The 24,494-nt window shown below is 37.8% G+C and overlaps 1 protein-coding gene across 1 annotated transcript in view; it reads left to right on the plus strand.

The window, feature by feature from the left end:
• The window catches only part of atrnl1a (attractin-like 1a), a 384,066-nt gene that overhangs the window by 198,451 nt on the left and 161,121 nt on the right, over window positions 1-24,494 (plus strand). Inside the window, exons 23-24 of the mRNA XM_085182462.1 lie at window positions 1,559-1,779; window positions 21,918-21,979. Of these exons, the coding sequence (XP_085038588.1) occupies window positions 1,559-1,779; window positions 21,918-21,979 (283 nt within the window). The remainder of the gene's footprint in view (window positions 1-1,558; window positions 1,780-21,917; window positions 21,980-24,494) is intronic.

The following is a 24,494-nucleotide window of genomic DNA, read 5'->3' on the forward strand; positions in this document are numbered from 1 at the left end:
CTCCGAAGGATCCTGAAATCAGACCTCTTCAGCGCTGCGAGGAATTTACAGGCTCACTGTGAATTATTGCAAGGTGTCATGATAATGCTTTTGCTGTGAATGTTAATTTGCCTGCTTGGGATGAAAGGCACGCCTTGACATTTTAAAATCCACGCTGTTTTCGCTCAACCTGTCCAATTACCAGTTTTTGTTTTAAATTTATCTTTACAAGGACATTTGGATTGAAAACAGCCTTGCTGATGGGCAGCTCATTGTGGTGTTCTCATGTGGCTGCTGAGTATGAAAGTTTTTACCGCTGTAAGACCGAGCTGTACTCTCCAGGCTGACATGAGACCGGTCTTCTTATGTCTTCGTTTTCAGAAGTTATAACAAGTGTTTTGTCAAAATCTGTGTAATTTCCGTTGTGATTTGAGTTATTATGAAATGTATCTGATCAACTTCATTCAAAATATCTACAGGAGAGACATTGTGCTGGGGGAAAGAACTCCACAAAAACAATTATATGTTACCGGCAAAGTTTCAGTCATCCAGTCAAAGGATATCGGCTAATGCAAACTTAACAATTTGTTAAATGGGGCCTTAAAAAAATGGTATTACTTTGCGCCAGAAAAAACTTTTTTTTTCTTCTTTTTTTTAGGGCTTTTTCATCTATTTTTAAAAATATAACATTTATAGGAAACTATAAATTAAATTGCACTAAATAAACTTTTTTTTCAGTCCTTTGATGATGTCTTTAATATAAATATATTAAATATATTTAATATAAATATATTTAATATAAATATCCAGAAAGCCTCTCTTCTTCTTAAAAACAAGTCCTGATCTCCACCTCTAGGTGGCCCTGAAACTAATTCAATGCCACAGACGCAAAGGTCCCATTGCTGAAATGGGACCTTTGACCTATCACTGAAATGTGCTGCTAACAGCTTTACGTATGCATGGCCATGTATTTTTTTTTTTTCAATATTTTATTTTAATTTTTTCAGCATAGAAAACCCCTCAACAAACAAATACAGCTCAGGCGCTGAGATGATAGGACAAGAAATAGCACAATAATAATAATCAATAGGGAAAGACAAAAGAAAAAAAGGAAGAAAACATTAAAATTAGAAACTACCAGTATCCATAATGGATTAAATGTCATGAATATGTAATAAACAGGGAAATTGCAGTGCCATGGTACATGTTTATACAATGTGAGCTTTCTCAAGGTGAGTACAAAACGGAGTCCAGGATTTTGAGAAAACATTTGCTGCAGGTGTTTGCAGGTATCGAACTTTTTCCAGTTGAATGACTGATAACATGTCATTGAGCCAGACACTGAAGGAGGGAGGAGCAGCGGACTTCCATTCCTTTAGAATAAGTCTTTTTGCAATCATCACCGAGGTCGATTGGCACCCGCACAGTCGCAGGGATAGTTCTGGAACGTACACAGCCAAAAACTGCAATTTCTGGATTGGGTGAGATGGAAATCCCATAAGCTTTAGAGTACCAATCAAATATTTTGGACCAAAAATTGGTCAATGAGGGGCAATGCCAGAAAGCGTGAGCCAATGAGCGGTTGTTGTTAAAACAGAAGAAAAGTCGTATTTGTTTTTTAACCTTTTTCTGTTCCTCACAGCTGGAACCATCTCAGGTGAGGAGATGCCCATCATAGCGAGGATGAACATTAAAGAGCACCGCGACAGTTTCTCGAGTGAAAAGTTTAACTTCAGACTTCACCACAACATCACCTTCTACGTGTATGTGTCCAACTTCAGCTGGCCAATCAAGATCCAGGTAAGGTTGCATGGATGCAGGGATGTGAACAGTCAGGAGAGTTGGGAATGCTGTAACTTCATATTCATTTGACTTAGTAACTGACTGTGAGTCATGTAGACATGCCTTCAGATTTTTCTTTTTGTTTTGTGATACATTAAAAACCAGCAGTTTAGAAATGTGTTACTAAAAAGATTAAAACGAATACTGAAACTAAAACACAACAACTCTGATTCTGAGTTTTAGCTCTGGTGAATGAAGTTATTATTGCAATTATTTTAAATTGACAATAATATTTCTGCTGTTTAGTCTGCCACTGATACTGGATATGATGAAAATTATTATGATAGTGTTCATTTTGAGGTCTGACTGTGATGCATGCTGGGAACTCATCAGCTAGTCCTCCAACTTTAGCCTCAAAAGGCAGACATCTGAGCCAAAACTTCCTGTTTCATCCACCTACCGCTCTGGTGGACCTGCTACATTATCAGGTCTTTGAATCAATACCTTCAGTACAATATTGTGGCAAGCTGAGGAATCTTAACAACAAAGAACTCACCCAAAGGTTGAGCCTGTTATTCTACCCCAAGCAGGAAGGGGGAGTTTTTTATCGAACAGTTCACTGTGTTACACTGTGCTTTAGAGGGTCAATAACCCCACACATGGACTCACTCATGGGCTGTGTCCCAATTCAGGGTCTGCACGCTTGAAGCACGCATTTTAAGTGCGATTACGTCACCGCCACGCGACGATGGCTGTCCCGATTCGAAGTGTACTTCAAATGCATACTCCAAATGCGCCGTCGATTTCTCCAAATATCAAGCGTGGTCCGGTGCACGCTTCGTGGTCCCATATATCCCACAATTCATAGTGCGGCGGTGGGTGTGGATAATTTTGCCGCAAAATACGGCAGAAGGGAGCGGCCAAGAGTGAACTGTCAAAAGTAAGTACTGAACATGACGTCACTTATTCATGTGCGAATGTTTAATAATGAAGAACATTAAAACATTGTTGTTGGCCACATTAGTGATGTTTGTACTTTCAGCGTTAACTTGGTTGTAAAGCCTTGAGATATATCTATATATCTATATCTATATATCTATATAGATATATATACATATATCTATATAGATATATAGATATAGATATATAGATATATATATATATATGTATATGTATGTATATATGTATATATATGTATATGTATATATATGTATATGTAAATGTATATGTATGTATATGTATATATATCTATATATAGATATCTATCTATATCTATATATAGATATAGATATATATCTATAGATCTATATCTAGATATAGATCTATAGATATATATATCTATAGATCTATATGTAGATATAGATACGCACTGTATCTATATCTATAAAAAACTCCCCCTTCCTGCTTGGGGTAGAATAACAGGCTCAACCTTTGGGTGAGTTCTTTGTTGTTAAGATATCTATATCTATATATATCTATATATATATATATATATATATATATATATATATCTATATATATATATATATAGATATATAGTTATATAGATATATCATAATAATCTGACAATACTATAATATTGGCCATATTATATTTAGATTACCACAGTGAGATGATTTTAGTCTCATGAACAACATGAGCTAATTGTTATTTACTAACTAATCTTGAAATAACTGTTCGGTAAAGGAATGAAGCCCAACAATCATGTTTTACAGTCCTGTGGTCTCAGCCTCAGATACTCAACTATTCACAGTGATGTCATGACAAAAATGAATGACCAACAAAACAATTTTCTCCTTCATTTCTGTCACACAAAGCTGTATGTAACGTTTCTTGCGGTTAGTATCATGGTTGCTAGGCAACCTGAACGGCGCAACGAAGGCCAGACCGTCCCATTTCACAAGCCTCTCACTTCCGCACTTCTCGTACTTATAGTACGCACCGTACGTAGTACGCGTAGTGCGCGTACTTCAAGCGTGCAGACCCTGAATTGGGACACAGCCATGGTGTAATATTTTCTCTTTCTATCAAAACAACAACTATCAGTGAATTTACACCAGAATATTAGCAGGAACGGTCATAAGAGTTACGTAGCCAAAACAAATGCAAGTACAGTTTAATCGTCTTAACTGGCAACACATGTTCCCAAGGCATGATGGGAGATAGCTGCGCCCAACACGCCACAATGTGCTATATCTCACAGTCACAGTTCTGTGTTGAAAGCACATTTTTCTTTTATATGTGCATAGTGTGGAGGATATCATAAGGCCTTGAGGCAATCAGATATAAAACACAGTATTTATGAGTGTTTTAAGTTGTAAATCGGTCATTTTGACCCGAACATGACAGGAAGGTTAATCAGCACCGTCGCATGTGTCTGCGTTTGATGTGGAAGTCTGTGCTTTTTTTTGTTGCTACTGGGCCTAGAACAGGATTTACATCAGGAACATCTCCTGAGCAGGAGAGTTTGTGGGTGGCATATGAAATAAAACGCACATGAGTAACTGCCACCATTCCCTTTGGCCCCAGTTGCACCACAGCCATGTGGGTTGGCTGATGTGTTGGCAAGATGACCATTCAGTCCCACCAGTTTTGACAACCACATTTCTCATTATGAATTTATAGAAAACATGTTTTTATAGTTTCTGCAGAGGACAATAAGCAGGAGGTTGAAAAAATATGCATTTTTTTTTCTAGTAAGCATTGAAAACAGATCAGGCAGACCTGAACATTAAAAAGTTTGTACAAAATTGTTGTCCGACGACAATTGATGCATTTTAGTAAATGGACTCGCTCTTTTGTTTGCCGCCTGGTGAGCGTGCTCAAACATGAAGGGTCAGTAACTCCAACTGATTACAACCACAAAACTAAAGCTTCATGCACTATAATCTTGTTAAATACACATTCCCACTGTTCATATGCAGATATGTGTTTTTTGAGATAAAGTGTGATGTAACAGAAAGGATGCTTGAAGTTGACTTTGTTTGGATCTCAAACAAGAAAAAAAGAAAAGGTTCATTGTTCAGTTTTCATTTTTTTAGTCATCTATAAAAACGTGTTGCACAAGTTCTCTGTATTTAATTATATTTTGAATGTGGTATTATTGAGAAGAATAACTTCTGTCCACGCTTTAAATCAGTTTAGCTTTGGGAATCATAAACTTAATCAATCAATGAATAACGCAATACATCATGCAAAATCTGAAACGATTGAGTCATTCTGTCACGTTTAACTACACAGAGACCAAAAGTTCACAAAAGTAAAAACATGTATTGTTTTCTTTTGTTTCTGATAATCTAACATCTACTGGGACTGTGTCTACCTCACATGCTTTGCTCACACACCATATGCTGCAGATATGCAAGCCGAGAGTTTGACAAGCATCAGTTTCCAAAGGAAAGTTTCTTTGTCAAATAAATGTCTCTTCTGTTGGCTCAGGAAACAAAAGTTTATTACAATATTACAATATTGCTGTCTGAGGACTTGTGGGTAAGTTAAAAGAAGCTATTAATTACTCATTACAAATCCAAATAAAGCAGTTTTTGGGTGGACTCGTTTAAGTTGAAATCATTTAAAGATTCTTGAAGATTTAAAGTGTTGGGAAATATAATGTCTAAGGACTTCACAGCCATTGTGTTGAAACGTGTGCCTGAGCGAGTCAGTAACAGTGTTCGGAAGTATGCGTCGTGATGATGATCACCATCATTCCCAGTTTTCAGGAGCTGTCTCCCTGCAAAACATATAGCCCCAACAGGACATTGAGCATAAACTATTCTGAAAAGTGTTTGGCAAATCTGCTATCACATTTAATGATCTGTGAGTTTTCCAGTATCTCTCCATCAATTATGCAGCACCGGATTAAATCTCCAGGCGGCAGCCGCACACACTGAATATTCACACTGCAGCCTTATGATCCATTAAATTGAAGTAGACTTTTAGTGGTGATATTTTAAAATGACTGTCATGCAGGTTCTGGAGTGTGGGCTGATGAACGGTGTCAAGAAGTGGAAGAACGGAGAAATTAGGGCAGAGTGATGACGGGTAGGATAGCTAACTGATGTTGAGACTATCTTACAGTCACAACGTCCAGTGCTGAGGAAGTGGAGACATTTTAATTGACAGACTGGGGAAGACGGACAGCAGGTTGAGAAACAGCTGAGGATGGAGGGTTGGATGAGGAGATACATGCAAAACTACAGTAGCTCTAAGTTTTGTTAACTCATTCATTCATATAGTGCTTACTGCAGATGGGGGGCTTTGAGAATCGTAGGAAACCTTGTTATCAGTGCATGATTATCTGCTTATAAGTTGATTAAAAAAGACCCTTAATGAAGATTTAGCAATGGGAATGAACAGTGTTGGGAAGGTTACTTTTAAAATGTATTCCATTACAGATTACAGAATACATGCCCCAAAATGTATTCTGTAACGTATTCCGTTACGTTACTCAATGAGAGTAACGTATTCTGAATACTTTGGATTACTTAATATATTATCATGCTGTTTACAACTACATGAATGTACTATTGCTGTGATTTATTACTGTTACTGAAGGTTCGCGGCTCCAAACCGTAGTAAAGGGACCTCTGGCTAATACGGTGGGTTCTGTGTCGGCTCATAGCCGAAAACTAGCTTTACTTTGTTGTCTGGGTCAACTTTGCTAGCAGAGACAGAGAGAGGCGTTGAAAGGCTGCTCCAACAGAACTTATTGTTTTTGGAGGAAAACACGAACACGGTGTACAGTCGAGTCTTAATAGCTTACTTACAGCTGGGCTCGTCAGGCAGTCTTCTTGGCTGCAGTGGTTATTATTATATTTACATGCTTCCAGCTCCTGTTTTTGCTCGATGACAGCTCGTACTTTTTCTTTTTCTCCCTCCTCGCGCTCACAGACACATAACGTGTATGGCAGTCCATTCTCCCTGCAGCACGGACTACACTGCCTGTGATGCTACATTCTTTAGAGCTATACCTGTAGCATTCTGCCTGTTAGCTTAGCACAACAACAACAAAAAGGCCTCTCTCACCCAGGAAACACGCAGAGAGAGAGCGTCACCCTGTAACCATGGCAACCGTAACGCTGCCGCCTGGAACAACAGAACGTAGCTGTCAAACAAAACCCAAACAGTCCTGACGCCACAATATGAAACAGGGAAGTACCGCCGTGTAATCCATTTATTTCAACAAAGTAACTGTATTCTAAATACCACCTTTTTAAACGGTAACTGTAACGGAATACAGTTACTCATATTTTGTATTTTAAATACGTAACGGCGGTACATGTATTCCGTTACTCCCCAACACTGGGAATGAAGTAGTTAAAATCAGTAAATCTACATGTGATACTATTAGAGGAAGCTCAAGGCATTTGTTAATGTTCTTAAACAGACTGTAACTGTTAGGATTGAATTGACTGAGCTTCAACACAGAAGCAGCTTAAAACAAAAGAACAAACCTCTTTTCCTCACCTAATGAAAAAGAAAATTGTGAAATTATCAAACCATTTATTTATCACATTATTGAATTTTTTTTTGTTTTCATCGGCCCACTGCTGAATATGATATGAAGCACGCCATATTAACTTCTAATTGTTCTTTCTTTCTGAAGGTTTGATGTATAAAGTGCATTTTAAGCGCACATGGATCAGTAACACAACCCCAGTCGGCTTGTGTTATCAGAGTCGTTTGGTGTGTGTAAAAGTCAAAGTTTAGTGCAGAGCGTTCTGTACCTCATTATGGGTCATTTGTCCATCGATCGCTCCCCTCATATGCATTTCCCATTAATGGTACATTATCAAAGCTCCATATATCTGCTGGTGGAAAGGTGATATGATAATTACCGAAAGGAAGCCTATCTCGTCACCATGTCAGCCAGGCTCGTGTGTAACATGAGAAGCATGCGGCGTCCGGTCCTGTGACCTTGGTGGCTTCTGATGATGGAGCAGGGCGAGTTTGAGAAATTGTCCTGAGAATTGATAATGACCTGGCCTGATATATTTGATTTAATAGAGCTGGGCACACACACACACTTACATGCAAGTCACAGGATAGCAAATGGAGTGACGGCACAAAGGGGCAACACAAGAAAGCAACAAATCTAGAGGTGCCTGCTTGATTGTCAGGAAATGTAGAATTTTCTAGTGGGAATGATTGCAAGGCCACCCCTCTAACCTTGGGTCGTGAGCTCCCATCAGCTCCCATCTATTTGTTTTAAACGTGTATCTCATTCACGGGCACTGGATTTTATAATGTCAGGGATGCAGTGATCCAGCAATAGTGATAAACTAATAAATTTAGCAGGTGCTACAGAATATTTACAGACATTGCAGGAAGATGTAATTCTGTTAAAGTTAACCTGGCTTACTCTGTTTGACCTTTTAGCTGTGTGCACCTCTGGCAGCATGAGTTGACACCAAAAGTGACGTTATCTTTTGTGGCAGTGAAACACAAACAAACACTATGATCCACATGGCTCATATGTGGCTCCTCCTCGACTTCATATTGAGCCCCGGGCCAATAAGACTGCGGGCCAGCTGAAGTCTGTCATTCAGAAGCTGTTACACCGACTCAGGGCACAACCTTACATGTAACCTTTTCTCACTCAAAAACAACCTATGTAAAAAAATAAAATAAATAAATATTGAAAATTTCTGTGGCAAACTATCCGGTTAAGTCTGACGTCACTAGCCGTGTCTGGGCCTAAACTCCGCTGCAGGTCCATATATCAAACGATCACTATGGCATTACTGAGAGTTGAAAAGCTGTCTAAAGTCTTTCAACTTTAATAAAATGATCAACGTTCTGCTCTACCAGGTGTAACAATTGAGTTTAACATCCAGGCATCCATGAAAACGGAATTTATGACATTTAACGGAGTTAGAAGTTAGCAGGAAGTTAGCTCGCTAGCTTCTATCTAAATACAATATAGCATGTCCTGACTGCGGGGTTTTGGAAACAAATTCAAACGTACAGCTCTGTTATCACTTCCAACATAAATGAAGACAGAAAACTAAACAGCAGTGACGTTTGTAGGGTTACTGAAGTTTGGCTAGCTGGTATATAATGATGTGCTACGTGACCGCTAGCAACACAGCTATGTTAGCATAGCATAAACAAGCTAACTTTTTTTCCACTCAATAAAAGTTAACGTGAGTGTTCTCGGTGGTCAGGAACAAATGTAATTGCATGGCAGGATGCTGTAAAAGGACCAAACTTCAGCCAGGAGAACAACTGAGATAATCCATCCACAATACGAGGTTAGTCATTCATATACTGCTGCATGGGCTGGGCTGTAGTTACATCCTAAGGTTTTAAAAACTGAGCTTAAATAAATAATTAGCGGTAATAAAAGCCGAGGGAGGTCAACACTGATCACTGACTGTTTTAGGAGCTTTTTGAGATTAAATAGAAGAAAATACAAGACATTAAACATGTTAACAACACAAAAGCCATATTAAACGCAGACTACCTCAGGCCCGGAAGTAGGATTCGTCACGTCATCACTTAACGACCGGATTGTGGCTTTACAGTGTTTCCCTCACAGGATCTTGATGTTGGCTGAGAATTGAGAGCTGGATGCGGAACAAATTTTTATTAGATGGTATTCCCCCTTAGCTTTAGCTCCTCTGCACTCATCTCATATTTTTATGTATTTTATGTCATATGTAACTCCATCGGTACCTACATACATCCTCTCATGTATCTGGGTCCAGTTTGTGGGGGCAGCAGTCTAAGCAGAGATGCCCAGTTTTCCCTTCAAGTGGCCAATTGCTCCAGTTCTTGTGCAGGGAAACTGAGAAGGCTCCAAGACAAGCCAAAAGATATAATCCGAAGGGTCGATCCTGGCCACCTCGCAGTATGACTTGCCTGAAACACCCGAACAGTCATCCTACTCAGATGCCTGTTCGAGAATCTGAGTAGGGTACTTTCAGGGTGAGGGAATACAAACATGGAGGAGGAAGATGGCATAATGGGTTTTCATTAAAAGTGTGTGCGTCTGCTTTTTCAGATATCCAACACTTTGCAAATGCTGAATTTCTCTCTCTTTGATTAAACAAACTTAAGTCAGAGATAATAAAATTATATGTTGCATCTGCAAATACAGATGCAACAAATCCCAAGAAAATACAGACCATCACTCTAATTTGTTCATTTGACACCATTTTTTCCCATAAAGTAGGACTGGCCTGGTTTTGTTTCTAATCAGAAAATCATGTTTTATTGATTGGGCACACAAACATTGTTGGAACATGACCCAGTTTCTCTCCATCTTTTTCTTTTCATTTGTTTGTTTTGAAAGAACAACTAATTTAGCCACAAGTTCTATAACTCAACATCATAACTGTGTCTGATTTGAACATCTCTGTTTGTAATTTAGCAGAAAAAGTTATTTTAACAGCGAAGGCTTTGCAATATTGCTTAAATTAACAGACATGTATTTACATTTTTCAAAAACACTCAATTGGAATCGATGACAGGAAAATTAGCTGTAAATAGAGCTCGTTCTGTACATCTGCTTCCCTGCTGCATCGCTCCATGCATTGCAGCTTAAACGCCCGTTGATTAAAAGCCTTCTGTCAGAGGTGAGCAGCCATTTTGTTGCAGAGGAACTCAGGGCTGTGATAATTTGATTTGCTGCTCAGTGCTCGGTCACTCATCGTCTGTGCCATCATTGAAAAGGATGCCTCTTCTAATCAGATATCTGCCACACACACAAACACCCTCTCTGATCAGTCGGTTGCAAAGTATCCATTATTGGATTAAAACGGAAGCCTAAATGGTTAACTGTCATACCACACACACACACACACGGCAAAGGAGGCTTGAAAGCACATCTATCTGATGCATCTCATTGAAGCAGTATCGCATTTCATAGGCTAGAACAGAAGTCGAGAGGCACGGTGCTACACATGTAACCAGACAGGAAGTCATCAGCAGTCATCAAGACAAATTAGGTTGGTTACAGAACAGATACATGTGTAGCATGCGTGTGCGGGAAATGGTCACCTGACATTTATAACAGCAACATTTAGTGACCAAAATCAATGTATTTAATCAATCATCTGATCAGTAAAGCTAAGTCAATTTAAATATTTTCTCAAGACATTTGCAGGTTTAACTTCTCATTCAGAGATAATATTTGAAATATTCTATTATAACTAAATATTTCAAATATTTGAAACAAGCAGAAGTCCTGGCTGTTCTGTTATTTGAGGTTTTTACTGCAGTTTGTTGCTGGTGTTTGAGCTGCAGATTAATGCAGGAGCGTGCCTTAAGCACCTGTTTAAAGGAGACTGCATCTGTGAGCTCTCCTAACAAGTGCACACATATGGTAGAGCAGGACTCATTTGCATAACATGTAGGTGGAGGCAGCACTTGGCAACTGCTTCACTTTGGTCATTAGGTTCTTATGAATATTCAAATACTGAGGGAGCATGCACTGTAAACACATCGCTTTTCAGTTAACATGCTGATATTAGCATGTGTACATGATTTCTATATGCTTCATATTCATTGAGCACTGTCTCACTGCTTTGGGCTGTTATTGAGCTTTAAACCCTAAAACTAATATAGAGTTGCATTAAATAGTTTCAGCATATTTATTTCTCACTTAGACCATTTTTGTACCACACGTACAGTAGACATGTATGTGTGGATGTAAGAAATATTTCCCAACATATTGATTGTTTTGATTGTTTTAATGGATTTCCATACTCATTTTACAAATAACTTCAGAATTTACTTTTTAAATATACTGTACTACAGTTGGTTTTATAGTTTAAATTACTATTAATATTACATACAAAAGTAACACACTAACAATAACTATAATAGAGAAAAGGGCCATTAGATTAATAAATAATGTGGGGTACAGGGACCATACAAATGCACTCTTTGTCAAAATGCAAGCTATTAAATTCCAAGACTTAAAAAGCTTAAAACAGCGCAAATAATGTATAAAGCAAGAAATAAATTGCTTCCAAAATAAATCTGTAAATTGTTCATAGAAAGAGAAGGTGGGTATAACTTAAGAGGGAAATGGAATTTAAAAATACAAAGTGCTAGAACAACTTTAAGAACTATGTGTATCTCAATTGCAGGAGTTAAATTATGGAACAGTCGAACAGAAGAAATAAAAGAAAGTAAAAACATAAAACAGTTTAAAGTAAAATATAAAAACCTAATTTTAAATAAGTATAAGGATGAAGAAAACGGGGTTAACCCAGGACGGTAATGTTGCTGGTAATGGTGTTGTGGTTCCTTTTTGGGGGGTTTTGTTTGGTTTGTTTGTTTTTCCATAACTTGTGTATCTGCAAATATACACATTCTGTATTTTTCATATGAAAGAAACTATACTGTGGTGGGGCTTGCTAATTTCTCGTTTTTGATTTATGCATGTTTTGTTTTGTTTTGCTTTACTTTTGTTTCATATGTTGTTTAATTTAAGACTAAAAAAAATTAAATGAATGAGAGGTAAAACTTGAGGGGGTAGGGACAAATAAGTAAATACTTCTGCCTACTCCTTTTCAAACAAATAATGGAATGATATTTTGTAATGATTGTGAAGGCACATGTTTGAAATGTTTGAAATAAAAATGAACTGAACTGAACTAATATTACTTTAATAAATAGCACTTAGGTGGGGAGTAGGATTCTTCTTTTAATACTCTTTTCACTTGATATTTTAAAGTCAAGTGAGCTAATACAAATAGATAAGATGACTGCACAGCTAGCCACTATCAGCAGATTGGTAAAGCCTCCAGATACTATACATCTGCAAGCCGCTTTGAAACCCTACTCCAGTCTAACACCTTCTTTTTAATGCTGTATTTGACTCAATCACTGACAAATGTGTTGGTACTGGTGCCTGTTCAGTGCTCCACAGGTTTCTTTCTGCTGCTCTTACTCTGCTTTACGCTTCCCACATGCATATTTACAAGGGCAGTTAGGGAGATGAAATATGTGCTTAACTTTCTGACTGTTGAACAATATTTTTATTTCAGTCTTTGAAAATACCCTTGCTATATTGCTCAAGGTTGGTATTTGTTATGAAAAACGTCGTGGCTAAACTCAAATACGTTGCATATATTAAACATAAAAATAGACTTTTGATTTGGATCTTAATACACTAAATCTCTCTGCGTGTCTGCTAACTCCCCTACACAATCACTTCAGCAACCAAACTTAACACACAGGTGCATCTTAGGCGTCTGAGGATCATCTATCTAACAACATTGTGCTGCCTAGCAACCACCTATGAATTGATTAAATGGCATATTTGTAATGTTTATGCACGTATAACAACTTAATAAAAGTGCTGCCACTTTAATTTCACGAGTATCTAATTTATAGCCACAAAACATCATCAGTTATCATAACTGATGATGCCATCACTTTGCCTGGCACCCACCTAATAGACTAAATTGAATGTAGTAGCACACTGTTTTTTAGACAGAGAATGGTTGACAAATTATCAAAATTATCAATTAATCATAGATATTTAATTATGCATATTCACTTTTTCTGGATATTAGCAAACAGTCACTCTGTTCAGTGTTATCTTGAATACTGATCCCTTTGTTTTTGTTGCTTTTCTCAGTGTGATTAAGTTATCAGTTTGCCAGAAACACAAACAAACCACTGTTGTAGAATTTCCATGAACTAGTTTTTATAATTAAAAGGTCCCGATTGCTGGTTTGAGTGAACAATTTATTCTTCTTTGGCTTTGTAGGAAAAAATTCCCAAAAATGGGCACCACATCATTACTGCCTGAAGTCTGTGTCAAACACGAGTTCCAAAGTTACTGTTTTCAGCTGCTATAGGTTTGAGTATCTATCAGGGTCTCTGTGTTATGAAGTAGTTTCCCGGTGATGGACTGTTTCTTTCAGTTAATATGAACCATAGTTCCACTGCCCTGCAGCCCTGATGAAGATTAAGTGAGAAGAGTTCCTCAGCTGCTCTTTTCCATCTTCTTTTCCTTCTGTACTTTCTGTGTACTCATTGCCCCTTTCGGTGCACCCCTTTCTATTTTTCTCCTTTTCCTTTTACCTTCCTGTATTGATTAGCTAAGCACTTTCTTTTATTCCACGTTTTAACAAGCAGCCCTTGGTTCAGGGTTAGGGAAATCAAAGGCAGCCCACTGCTGTCACAGCTCTTAAGCTCGTCCCCAGAGGGCCACCGGAGTCCCTTCATAATGACTGGATTGTAGCACTGGAGTCCTTGGAGCCCTCTTTATGTCATTCCTGTTCTTCTCATTTTTTTACTCCTCCCTCCCAGTCCTTCCTCTCACTCTCTTCTCTGGTAATTGCAGTTCTGACTAGCCGGTTGACCCCTGACCTTCAAACAATTACATTCTATCATGTGTTTGTGCTGTGATGTGTGGGTTGTTTCAGTGTTTATTGTCTGAGTTTTGGAGAATTCCCTTCTGTAGTAATTTTTTCTGACCCCTTCTCCCTGCTGGATTTCCTGTAGCTGCAGTTTGTGTTAGTACCAAGTCTGCTCCAGCAGCACTCACCGTACTGTTTCAAAGCTTAGTTATATCGCAATAGAAACATCAGTTCTTCTAATGTTATAGTCATTTAAATCCGTAAGTGAAATATACTGAGGCATCTCTTTTATTCTAAATCATTGTTCGGTGTATATGAATCCGATCTTTTTCCTGAATCCTTCATCTTTTTCTTTTTTAACTTGAGGTATGTCTGAAACTCATTTGAAGTTATTTTGTAGTATTGGCCACTAACTCTTGCACAATGAGCATTTTGCATGTTTTTTAGACTCTCGTAAAAATTTTCTGTAATTTTTGAAATGTTTGATTGAACGAACTCCAACATGAAAACGCACAACTACTTTGACAGCGCTATGTGTGCTTGTGCCACACCCCCACAGTGTATTATTGCAGCTTTGTAGCATAGTTTGCTAATGTTAACACCATAGCACTCCACCCTTCTTGTTCAAAACATCAATAACATGGCATTGGCCAAAATGCTGATGTTAAGGCTTTAAAATGAGCCCAAAACTAGTTGGTGATGTCACCGTGGCTATGTCCATTTTGTTGAAGTTAAATTCACTGATTTTGTTGTGGAAAAACAGAATCTATTATTATTATTATTATTATTATTATTACAACAGCTGCAGTATATTAAAAACCACTAACCTCAGTAGAGCTGTTCCTACAGATGCATCAAAACTATGAACGGGCTTAAAAGAAAACATGTAGCAATAAATAATTCAACATGCAAAGCACACAGGAGCACTTTCCATTCCATAAATAGCATATACTGTGTGGACTGATGTAATCGCTCTTTTTCAATGTAAATTTCACTAAAGATGTCTAATCTTTCAGGAGTGCACTACTTACCATTATAGTATCTGACATTGATTTGTCTTAAGCCCTTTTTGGATGGGATTATTGTTGCCTGGGGGCCTCATGTGATTGAGAAATTACCCATCCCACTATCTCTGTAGGTTCTCAGTCATCCAGATCACGGTAGTTTTGAGATCTTGAGAAATAAAAGAAGGAAACTGGACTTCTTATATTAGTCCTGTGTTAGAATCCCTTTATTAGAAGTACAGTTACTATTTATTTTCTATCACTCCTGCTCCAACCAGCTGTTTCATACGTTAGTTTTGCAGATTTAATTCATTTCAATTCAATATAGCGCCAAATCACAAGAACAGTCGCCTCAAGGCACTTTATATTGTAAGGTAGACCCTACAATAATTCACAATACATACGGAGAACAACCCCACAATCATATGACCCTGTGTGAGTAAGCACTGTGGCAACAGTGGGAAGGAAAAACTCCCTTTTAACAGGAAGAAACCTCCGGCAGAACCAGGCTCAGGGAGGGGCGGGGCCATCTGCTGAGACCGGTTGGGGTGAGAGAAGGAAGACAGGATAAAGACATGCTGTGGAAGAGAGACAGAGATTTATAAGAAGTATGATTCAAAGCAGAGAGGTCTATTAACACACAGTGGATGAGAAAGGTGACTGACTGACGTAGTATTTATAAAGTGTGTTTTACTCAGATTTACTGTCATCACTGGTCAACAACTCGACCTAAAGTCAACCTAAAGGCTGTTGGGCCTGTTCACAGTCAGGACGCTGTCATTCATGTTATCCATCTCATTTCCTTTGACAGTTTGCTCCCCTCCATGCTGTGCAGAAGCAGAAAACCTAGATTTGTACCAAAAGGTTTCCAAACTTTCCTTTTTAATGACAAAGCATCACTTTAAAACACACACAAAAATTATCGGAAAAAAGGCAACATCACCAAGATGTGACATTGTCTTGGTGAATGAGGCTAAAATTGTCACAGGACATTTGTCTTTGATGCGATTGTATTGACATGGCTTTTATTGCTAAGGATTGATATTGAAAATGACTTACTACAGGTCTCCATCAAATAATTACACCATGTAAAGAATGGTAGCAGGATAACAACATGGTTATACAAATAGTTTAGGGCACTTTCTTATATTTTCTTATGCATCAGTTTTGTGTTGCTGCAAGTTATACCATGGCAAACTGCCAAACTATAAGTGTGCACAGGTCTTTGCTGCCAAAATCTAAATGCCAGTATTGCTCTATACCACTCTGCAGTTTTTACTTAAAGCATATAAAACCTGTCAAGAGACACAGTTAAGTTTGCTTTGAAGAAACCAGCAAAAACAGTAGCTTGAAAATGACCATAGAATTATCTCCTCTGTATCTCAGTAAGAGTTATAAATATAGTGCATTTCTTCTTCTTTCTAAGTTATACTTAAATTGTCCAAGTTGTACTTGTCTGATGGTAATTGGCTCATCCTACGTATGTGCACATTAAGCTTGCATTATGTGTTTGTCCTCGTGTTAGATTCTCGTTTGTGGCTCTGCAGTGGTGTGTGCCGGGATGAAAAGGGTGTGGTCTAAACATCTTATTGATTATAGTTGTTTAACGACTGCAGTTGTTGTAAATTGAAATGATGGTAGTTGGCTGGAGCTGGTATGGGACTCATGAGTGCGGGAGAGAAAAATTAGGAGCAGTTTAAACTTACTGCATTAAGTGCAGCGATCATAATTTGTCCACTGTGCAAGTTTGTGTTTGTTTTGTTGCGTTTGTTTTTCAGTGTACAGGACGTTTATCCATTGTTTGACAGTAAATGTGCTTTTTTTTGTTTGTTTTTTGTTTGTTGCAGTATGTGTGTACACTCATAATAACTCTTTATATTGTCAGGGGGGGATGATGTAAACTGCTGCAGTAGAAGCCTGAATGCAAAGCCAGGCTCTTTTCTCCCTGATGCCTGTATTAATGCTGTGTCCCACTGGACCAAAATCAGCTTTTCTGCAGCTTTTTCACTGTCAGGCCATTTTACCTGCTGCACAAGTGCTGGTAAACCTCTTAAGCTCATTCTGCCCCATTTCTTTCCCTCTTCCCCTCCCAAGTAGTCTCAAAGGATTCACCGAAGACAAAGACGCAGCCTCTTTGACTATTAGGGCCATTTAAAGGTATCCCCATGTTGAACACGGCTGAAATACAGAGCCGTTATTTTGATGCGTCCCATCAGTATTTATTTTATATTTTACAACCCCAGTTAGCTGCAGTGGTTTAATGTTTTTAAATTCATTTTTCACAGTCTACCCCTCACAATGCACTACTACTCAGTGCTACTAAGTACATAAGTGGCTTTGCCTGTACCTCTTTTATATTATCTTAAAGTTTCATGAGAGAAAGTGTAAGATTTTGACACCTTTGAAAGACAATTAGTACGAAATGAAAGACTTTTCGCCTCTTAACGCAAAAATGAAAAAGAATAAGAAAGTGCGGGTCTGTCTAGCATAGGATGATTTCTTATTAAACAACTGATGCACATTTAAAGACATCTAAAGTTTAATTGTTAAGAATTTATTAGATTCTAAAGTTAGCTTTTAATTTGAAGAGAAACTCTGAGGGCAACATGTCCTCATAGTAATTAGATGTCATAGTCTCTCCTCGGATATCTTTTTTTTGTTCCAATACACTTAATATCAATCCTTATAAACATAATTTAATTTACAGTTGGAAGAAGTGATATTTCTTCATGAATGACACATTTGTTATTTATATAATATGGTTTGATCTTCATCTACATGTGAGTCACACTTTTATGCACAAACTCACTCAACAAATAAACAGAAACACAGGTCTCAGATGTTCTAGTTAAGGAGGTAAGACAAAGTGTTAGTTGAGCTCCTATAAAGAAACACATACTGATAAAGTATGCTCTTCTCAAGAAGGACTGGTTGGTATGAACTATGCCTCGATCACAACAACTTTCTTAGGCCCTTAATATAATCATTATGTAATATCCTGGAGGTTTGAAAAATGCAAAGAAAGCTATTCTAAAGACATAGGTGTTCATTAATCCACAATAAGACAAACAGTTTACAAATGGAGGAACGGGTGAAGCTCTGTGGACGGTGAAGGAGAATTTGACGTTTTTGGCAAAAATGCACAAAGTTCCTTTAAGAAAAAAGACGTGGATGGTCTTTTGGTGGATGCAGCATCATGGAATAGGGCTGCTTTGTTGTTTGGCTGTCTTGCAGTTAGGGATGGGTATCGAAAACCGGTTCTTGTTGAGAACCGGTTCCCACTGTTTCAATTCCTTGGAATCGTTTGCCATTTTTGCAAACGATTCCCTTATCGATTCCAGTCGCCCCGAATGACGTCACCACGTTGCGGAGCGTCATTTACCTGGCAGGAAACATGGCAGCTCAAACGCTAAAAAGTTTGGTTATACTTTACAAGAACGGATGACAACAGGGCAACTTGCAATACTTGCAAAGTAGATATTTAGTTTAAGAGAGGAAACACTACGAATATGCAAAAGCATTTGCTCACAAAACACGCGATGACCTTAAATGAATGTCGTGTTTTTAATTGCGCTCCGGACTCGTGAATCTCAACCCAGCAGCAGCGGTAACGTTTGCACGTCCTCTCCCGTTAATGCGGCAGGTAAATAATCAACTAACAGTGCATATTATGTTAGCGCGATCTGCCTTATTACAAAACCTGCCATTACTGTGCATTTAGGTGACCATGATGAGAGACAGAGTCTGGCTCAGATGCTGGCAGTTCTTGCTACAGTCTACCGGTAGCGTCTCCTTTCAGGCCAGGATAGACGAATGTCACCGAGCAGTGACTCAGTTTGTGGTAAAAGGCTTGCACCCATTTGCCACAGCAGATGCCCCCGATTTTCGGTAAGTGAATGTGTTTAATTGTAGGCAGGGACATTATTGGATATTCTTGTGTAATTGCTACAGAAGAATATTTATTTTATTATTTTACATTCACAATTTTTTTTCCTGGGGACCCTGTGACACCCCATTGAAGAGCCGTAGGTTGGATCTGTTAAGATCTCACTGTTGGGTTTGTAAGGCCATGTTACTCCTAAATTTCTATCTTGTTCAAAGAGAAGATATAAAACAAAGATCTAAGCTAATTGACCTTAGTGTTCTCCTTTTTTTTTAAAAAAAAATAATCGATAAGAGAATCGATAAAGAATCGAATCGTTAAACAGAATCGAAAATGGAATCGGAATCGTGAAAATCTTATCAATACCCATCCCTACTTGCAATCACTGTGGGATCAAAGAATTAGAAATGATATTAGGACATGTTGCACAAGAACATCTGGGCAGCAGTTCCTTAAGCTTATGAGCGCATTCTGTAGGTGATCTAATTAAACAATAAACCAAACCAAAGTAAATATTCAACAGAGTGCTTGAAAGAGAACTAAATTTAAGTTTTGGAAACTCCAAAGCAAGTCACTAACTTTTACCTAATTGAGACGTCTGTGGAAATGCTACACTTTTGCATTTGTTCAGTTAAGCCATTAAAAAAAAGCTTTTTATTTATGTTAATGTCAAAATAGCAGCAAATACAAACACATTACGTGTTGACGTGTTGAAAAAACTCCTTTGTGAAAAGGTTTTTAATTGGTAGTCATCTTAGTGGGACTTTGACAAATCGATTGTTGTTTGGTCTGCTACTGTGCAACTTTTCAGTTCTTGTATTTTCTTAACCAAGAATGCTCACTTTCTTAAATGTAACCATATTTTAAATGAGTGGTTAAGACATTGGGAAACACCATTAATAACAGTCATACTGGTTGAGCTTGGAAGAAACTGACAGGTAATCAGTTTTCCTGTGAAGCAGACCTCCTAATTGAATTACTCCATTTAATTACTAAATGGATCAAAGCTCTAAGATGGTCATTGCAATTCTTAGACTTTACTCTTAGTTTTCTACGAAACAATAGCAGTGATTTTGCTCAGTGCACTGGCACACCAATACTAGCTCTAAGATGATGACTACTACTTTTCTCCTGTACTTCTGTACTGGTTGTGCTGCTGGCATGAAATCATAAGTGAAAACAAACAAACCACCAACCAGTAGCAGCCAGTAAATTTGTGCTGTTGAGAATTTTAGTCAAAGGAGCTTGCAAAGAAAAGCGTCTGGGCTTCTTTAAGTTACTTGAAGACGTTTCACCTCTCATCCAAGAAGCTTCTTCAGTTCTAAGGTCAAATGGTGGAGAGTCCCAGATATAAAGAAGCTTCTCAGATGAGAGGTGAAACGTCTTCAAGTAACTTAAAGAAGTCCAGACGCTTTTCTTTGCAAGCTCCTTTGACTACGATGACCTGGATGATTGAGAACCTTCACAGACATTGAGAATTTTACTTTTGTACACCAATATTCCTTTTTTTTTTTTTTTTAATTATCCTCATTAACCGCTCGCCTTTGGTTGACTTGGTCATTTGGTTATTTATCTTAGAGCCTTGATCCATATCAGGAGTCTTTGTGCCTTCTAACTGTAACTGAAATATCAGCTTTTTGTTGTCCCTGCAGGACAGGAAAGTGAATGGAAAATCAATTATTTTTGTAATAAATAATCCTCTTAACATGATGGATTTGAGACATAGACTGCAGTGGCTTTTCAGGAGTTTTCATATCTGAGAGCCAAAACTGTACTCTGAAGCCAGAAGGCACATCTTACATAGACACAGCAAAACACACAGTAAACTCACACAGCTGTTCATAAACACGGATTGTATTGAGTTACAGAGTGAGGGATGAGATGAGGTGAGAGGTGAGGATGGCTTTCATGCTGTTAGGAATATGTGTGGGTGTGTATGCTGATGAAACGAGTGGAAATATAGATAATACATCTTTTAATATTACAAAATCAGTACAAGAATGTGGCTCATTTAAACATGCACAAACTAGATGAAGTTTTTGGCCACTTTAAAAAGGCCATATCATATTTTTTAACTTTATGAGCCTTAATTAGTATAGCAGACATTGGAAACAGTAAATTGGAAGCTCGGGTTTCCACAAGCAATAAAGAAACATTGTTTGATAATCAGTCAGGATGTTGTATTCACTAATATGTAATTGTGCTTTTCTTTACTGGTTTTGAAATGTAGAATAATCTGTTAAAGTTAAACCAGTTAATATCTGCATGGTTGAAGACGAGCGGAAAAATCAATTAATAATAATTACAATAAATACGCAGTGTGCATTGACTGAGTCGACATGTTTTCTATCTGTGGCTTTGAACGCCAGAGTGTCACACGCTGCACCAGCATCCCAGAACAGAGAGCATGATGGATGATGCAGCCAGTGGATTTAGTGGAGCTATAGCATGCAGTAGGTTTGTCAAATTTCAATTGTTGAACAAAGTGCTGCAGAATACCGAAGAACACAAAAGGCCAGAAGCTTTTAGTCACAGGCTAATCTTATAATAACCTGCAAACCATACGGTGCTGCGTCACATTGTATTCTTTGTGTTTGTGTCATGTTTGAATGGAAAAGGCAGGAATAAAACCAATGGTTTTTTGTAAGAGGTCTGAATGCTGGCCTTGGATAAAGAAAGATGTTTAACAGATACTGTTTTAGTTTCCAGTGCTCTGTAAAAGGAGCAATAACAAAGCAGTGCAGTGACTTTTGTGGATTTTATAGTCTGTGTTGTTCTTACGTTTGCAGGAAGAGGTTTTGTTGGAAAAAGTTCCAATCACAAATGGGAGGAGAAGAAAATCTGCATTTTAACTGCTGTTCAAAGGTCACATAGAGGCAAAAAGTCAAACTTGTACATTTTGCACTAACCTCTTGCACTCTCTTTCCCTTTCTTGTCTTGTCTCAGATTGCTTTCTCTCAGCACAATAGCATCATGGACCTGGTGCAGTTCTTCGTTACCTTCTTCAGGTAAGTTTTTGTTTTTTTGATTGTTATATTTACTTATTTACTGCATCTTTCATGCTGAGCATCCGCCAGCTCCTACAGCACCTTGTAGGGATTTTGCTGCGCAGTGGTTCAGCTCCCAGAAGATCTTTGCTCAACTGAGCTCTAACCTGAAGTCACAAAGTTACAGTAGGAGGCAGCAGCCTCAGGAAAGACACTTCACCCTCAGCAGCTGTGTTACCTTCTGCAGGAGAAGTGTGGGTTGCTAAGAAAGAGCATGGATGCACAATTGATTGAAACGCAATTTTATCCTGAAGAAAACCTGCAGGATTAATAAGATGAAGGGTGTTACTTGTATAATGTATAAAGTTGCTGTGCTTGCTCTTAAAAGAATCATTTTGAAACCTTAATGCTTAAAAAATTTAGGTTTCATAAAACAAAAAACTTTCCAAATGAGTTGCTTTGACCTGCAAATCAGCTAATTAGTGGGCTCCCAATCTTTGAAAAACCAGTGCATTATTAATAAGCTCATAAGAATTTTATAGTTGTTTTTCATACCTTCTCACTCACTTGAATTGAAGAAAATATATGAATTTCATATCTAAACTCAAAATGCTGAAACCTAAGAATCCAGTGAAATTAACTGAGTTTTTCCTTAATATATTTGTTATGTTTCTCTTATTATAATAAAGCCATCATAGCAAGTGAGGAAACGTTCACTAAAAGATTAATTTATATAGTAATATTTATTCATACTTGCCCTTGGTTTACTTTTTATTGCATAAGTGTAAGAAGACTAAGTGTACACTATTTGTGTCCAGATGGTTGATTCTTCATAGTCTTTAATCATCTCTGGGTTGTTAAAAAACACATTATAAATACAATAATAGTGGTTATAACAATGACGATAAACAGCTAAATAAAACACGAAGAAATGAATGTAGGTTTGTTAACAGCTCACATACCTTGTAGTCCTTGTCAACAGCCATCAAGTTGAGAATCACAGCTTCTGGGATATTACCGAGCACTTCCATTCAGTGCAATTCTTTCCTTCTAAAATTACGTTTTTCAAGGCTGAGTGTAAAAAGAGTGACCAGAGCCACAGAAATAACTCCTCATTAACTTTTCTAGTTGCATTATAGTCTTTCATGTGGGAGAGTATTAAAGATTTCCCACTACCAAATTACCAGTACTTGGATGACAAGCTTTGATCCAACTGTGTAAAATACACTTTCTGGCTACTCTCTAGCGGGTAGGCCTAAGAGGAATAATTTTTTGTATTGCTTAATTTATTTTTTATTTTCCACTAAGTTCCAGGAAATCCTAAGAACCTGGAAATCAATTTACTCCCCAGAAGCAGCAAAAATATGTTCGCCTCTCAGAATGCCACTTAAAATATACTTGAAATGTGCAATTTCATTACACATTGTATTGCACATTGCATTCCTATTTATTCTATTTATCCCCTTTGTATATTTATTTATATATGTCTCTGTATTTATGTATGTGTATATATATATATAATATTCTGTAACTCTGTAACTTCTGTCGGTGCTGTGCTTTTTTGGAAACCGAATTTCCCAGAGGAACCCACCCGAGGGATTAATAAAGTTTTATCTTTATCTTTATCTTTATCTTTAATGCACAGATGAGGTTTTACCATGTTTAACTATAAACCTTGATGATATTTGACATGTGTTTGTTCAGACAGTTTGAACTGAAACAAATGCAAACATACATATAAATAAAGTGTATAAGAAAAAAACAGAATTTATACAATTCTAATGAGTTTGGAAATCAATATTTGATATGATCACCTTTATTTTTCAACATCGCCTGAAATCTTTTTGGCAAGTTTTCGTAATTCCATCAATTTTGACAAGATCCCCAACACTACTGCCTGAAATGCAACCCCAAACCATGACAGAGCCTCCTCATGCTTTACAAATGGCTGTCATAATCAGTACTGTTCCTCTCTCCTGACCTACTCCAGGAACCAAGATTTTCTGATTTGGATTAATCACTCCATCAGATCTGTTGCCACTGATCTTCATTCCAGGTCTTGTGTAGTTTGGCATGCCCCACCTTTTCTCCCCATTTCTCTTCCTTATGAACTTCTTGACAGCCACGCTTCCACTGAGATTTTGCAAACAGTAGATTTATCAACCAGGTGCCAAGGGCCAGGTGCATTGCTCAGGCCCTGTGTCACATCTTTGCTGGATTTGTTTCCAATTTCTTAAGGACAAGACTATCTGATGTTATTCATCTGCTGTAGTTTTCTTGTCCTCCACTTATCTGGTTTCCTCAAAATTTTTGATGGCACACTGCACATATGCTGCCTGCTGTGGTGAGATTTGGTGCCAAATGTTCACCTAAAAGCTCTTTGGAGTCATCTTCCTGGTGCAGAAACACTATTTATTTATTTGTTAGACAACCTGCCTCACTCTAATAAAGGTTCATTGTCCATTTCTTCATTCTGTCTGCAAGTCTGCATTTGGCTCCACATTATCCACACATTATGATAACTATCCGGTCGTTA

This window comes from Neolamprologus multifasciatus, chromosome 13 (genome assembly GCF_963576455.1).
Source record: "Neolamprologus multifasciatus chromosome 13, fNeoMul1.2, whole genome shotgun sequence".
Classification (NCBI taxonomy): Eukaryota; Metazoa; Chordata; class Actinopteri; order Cichliformes; family Cichlidae; genus Neolamprologus; species Neolamprologus multifasciatus.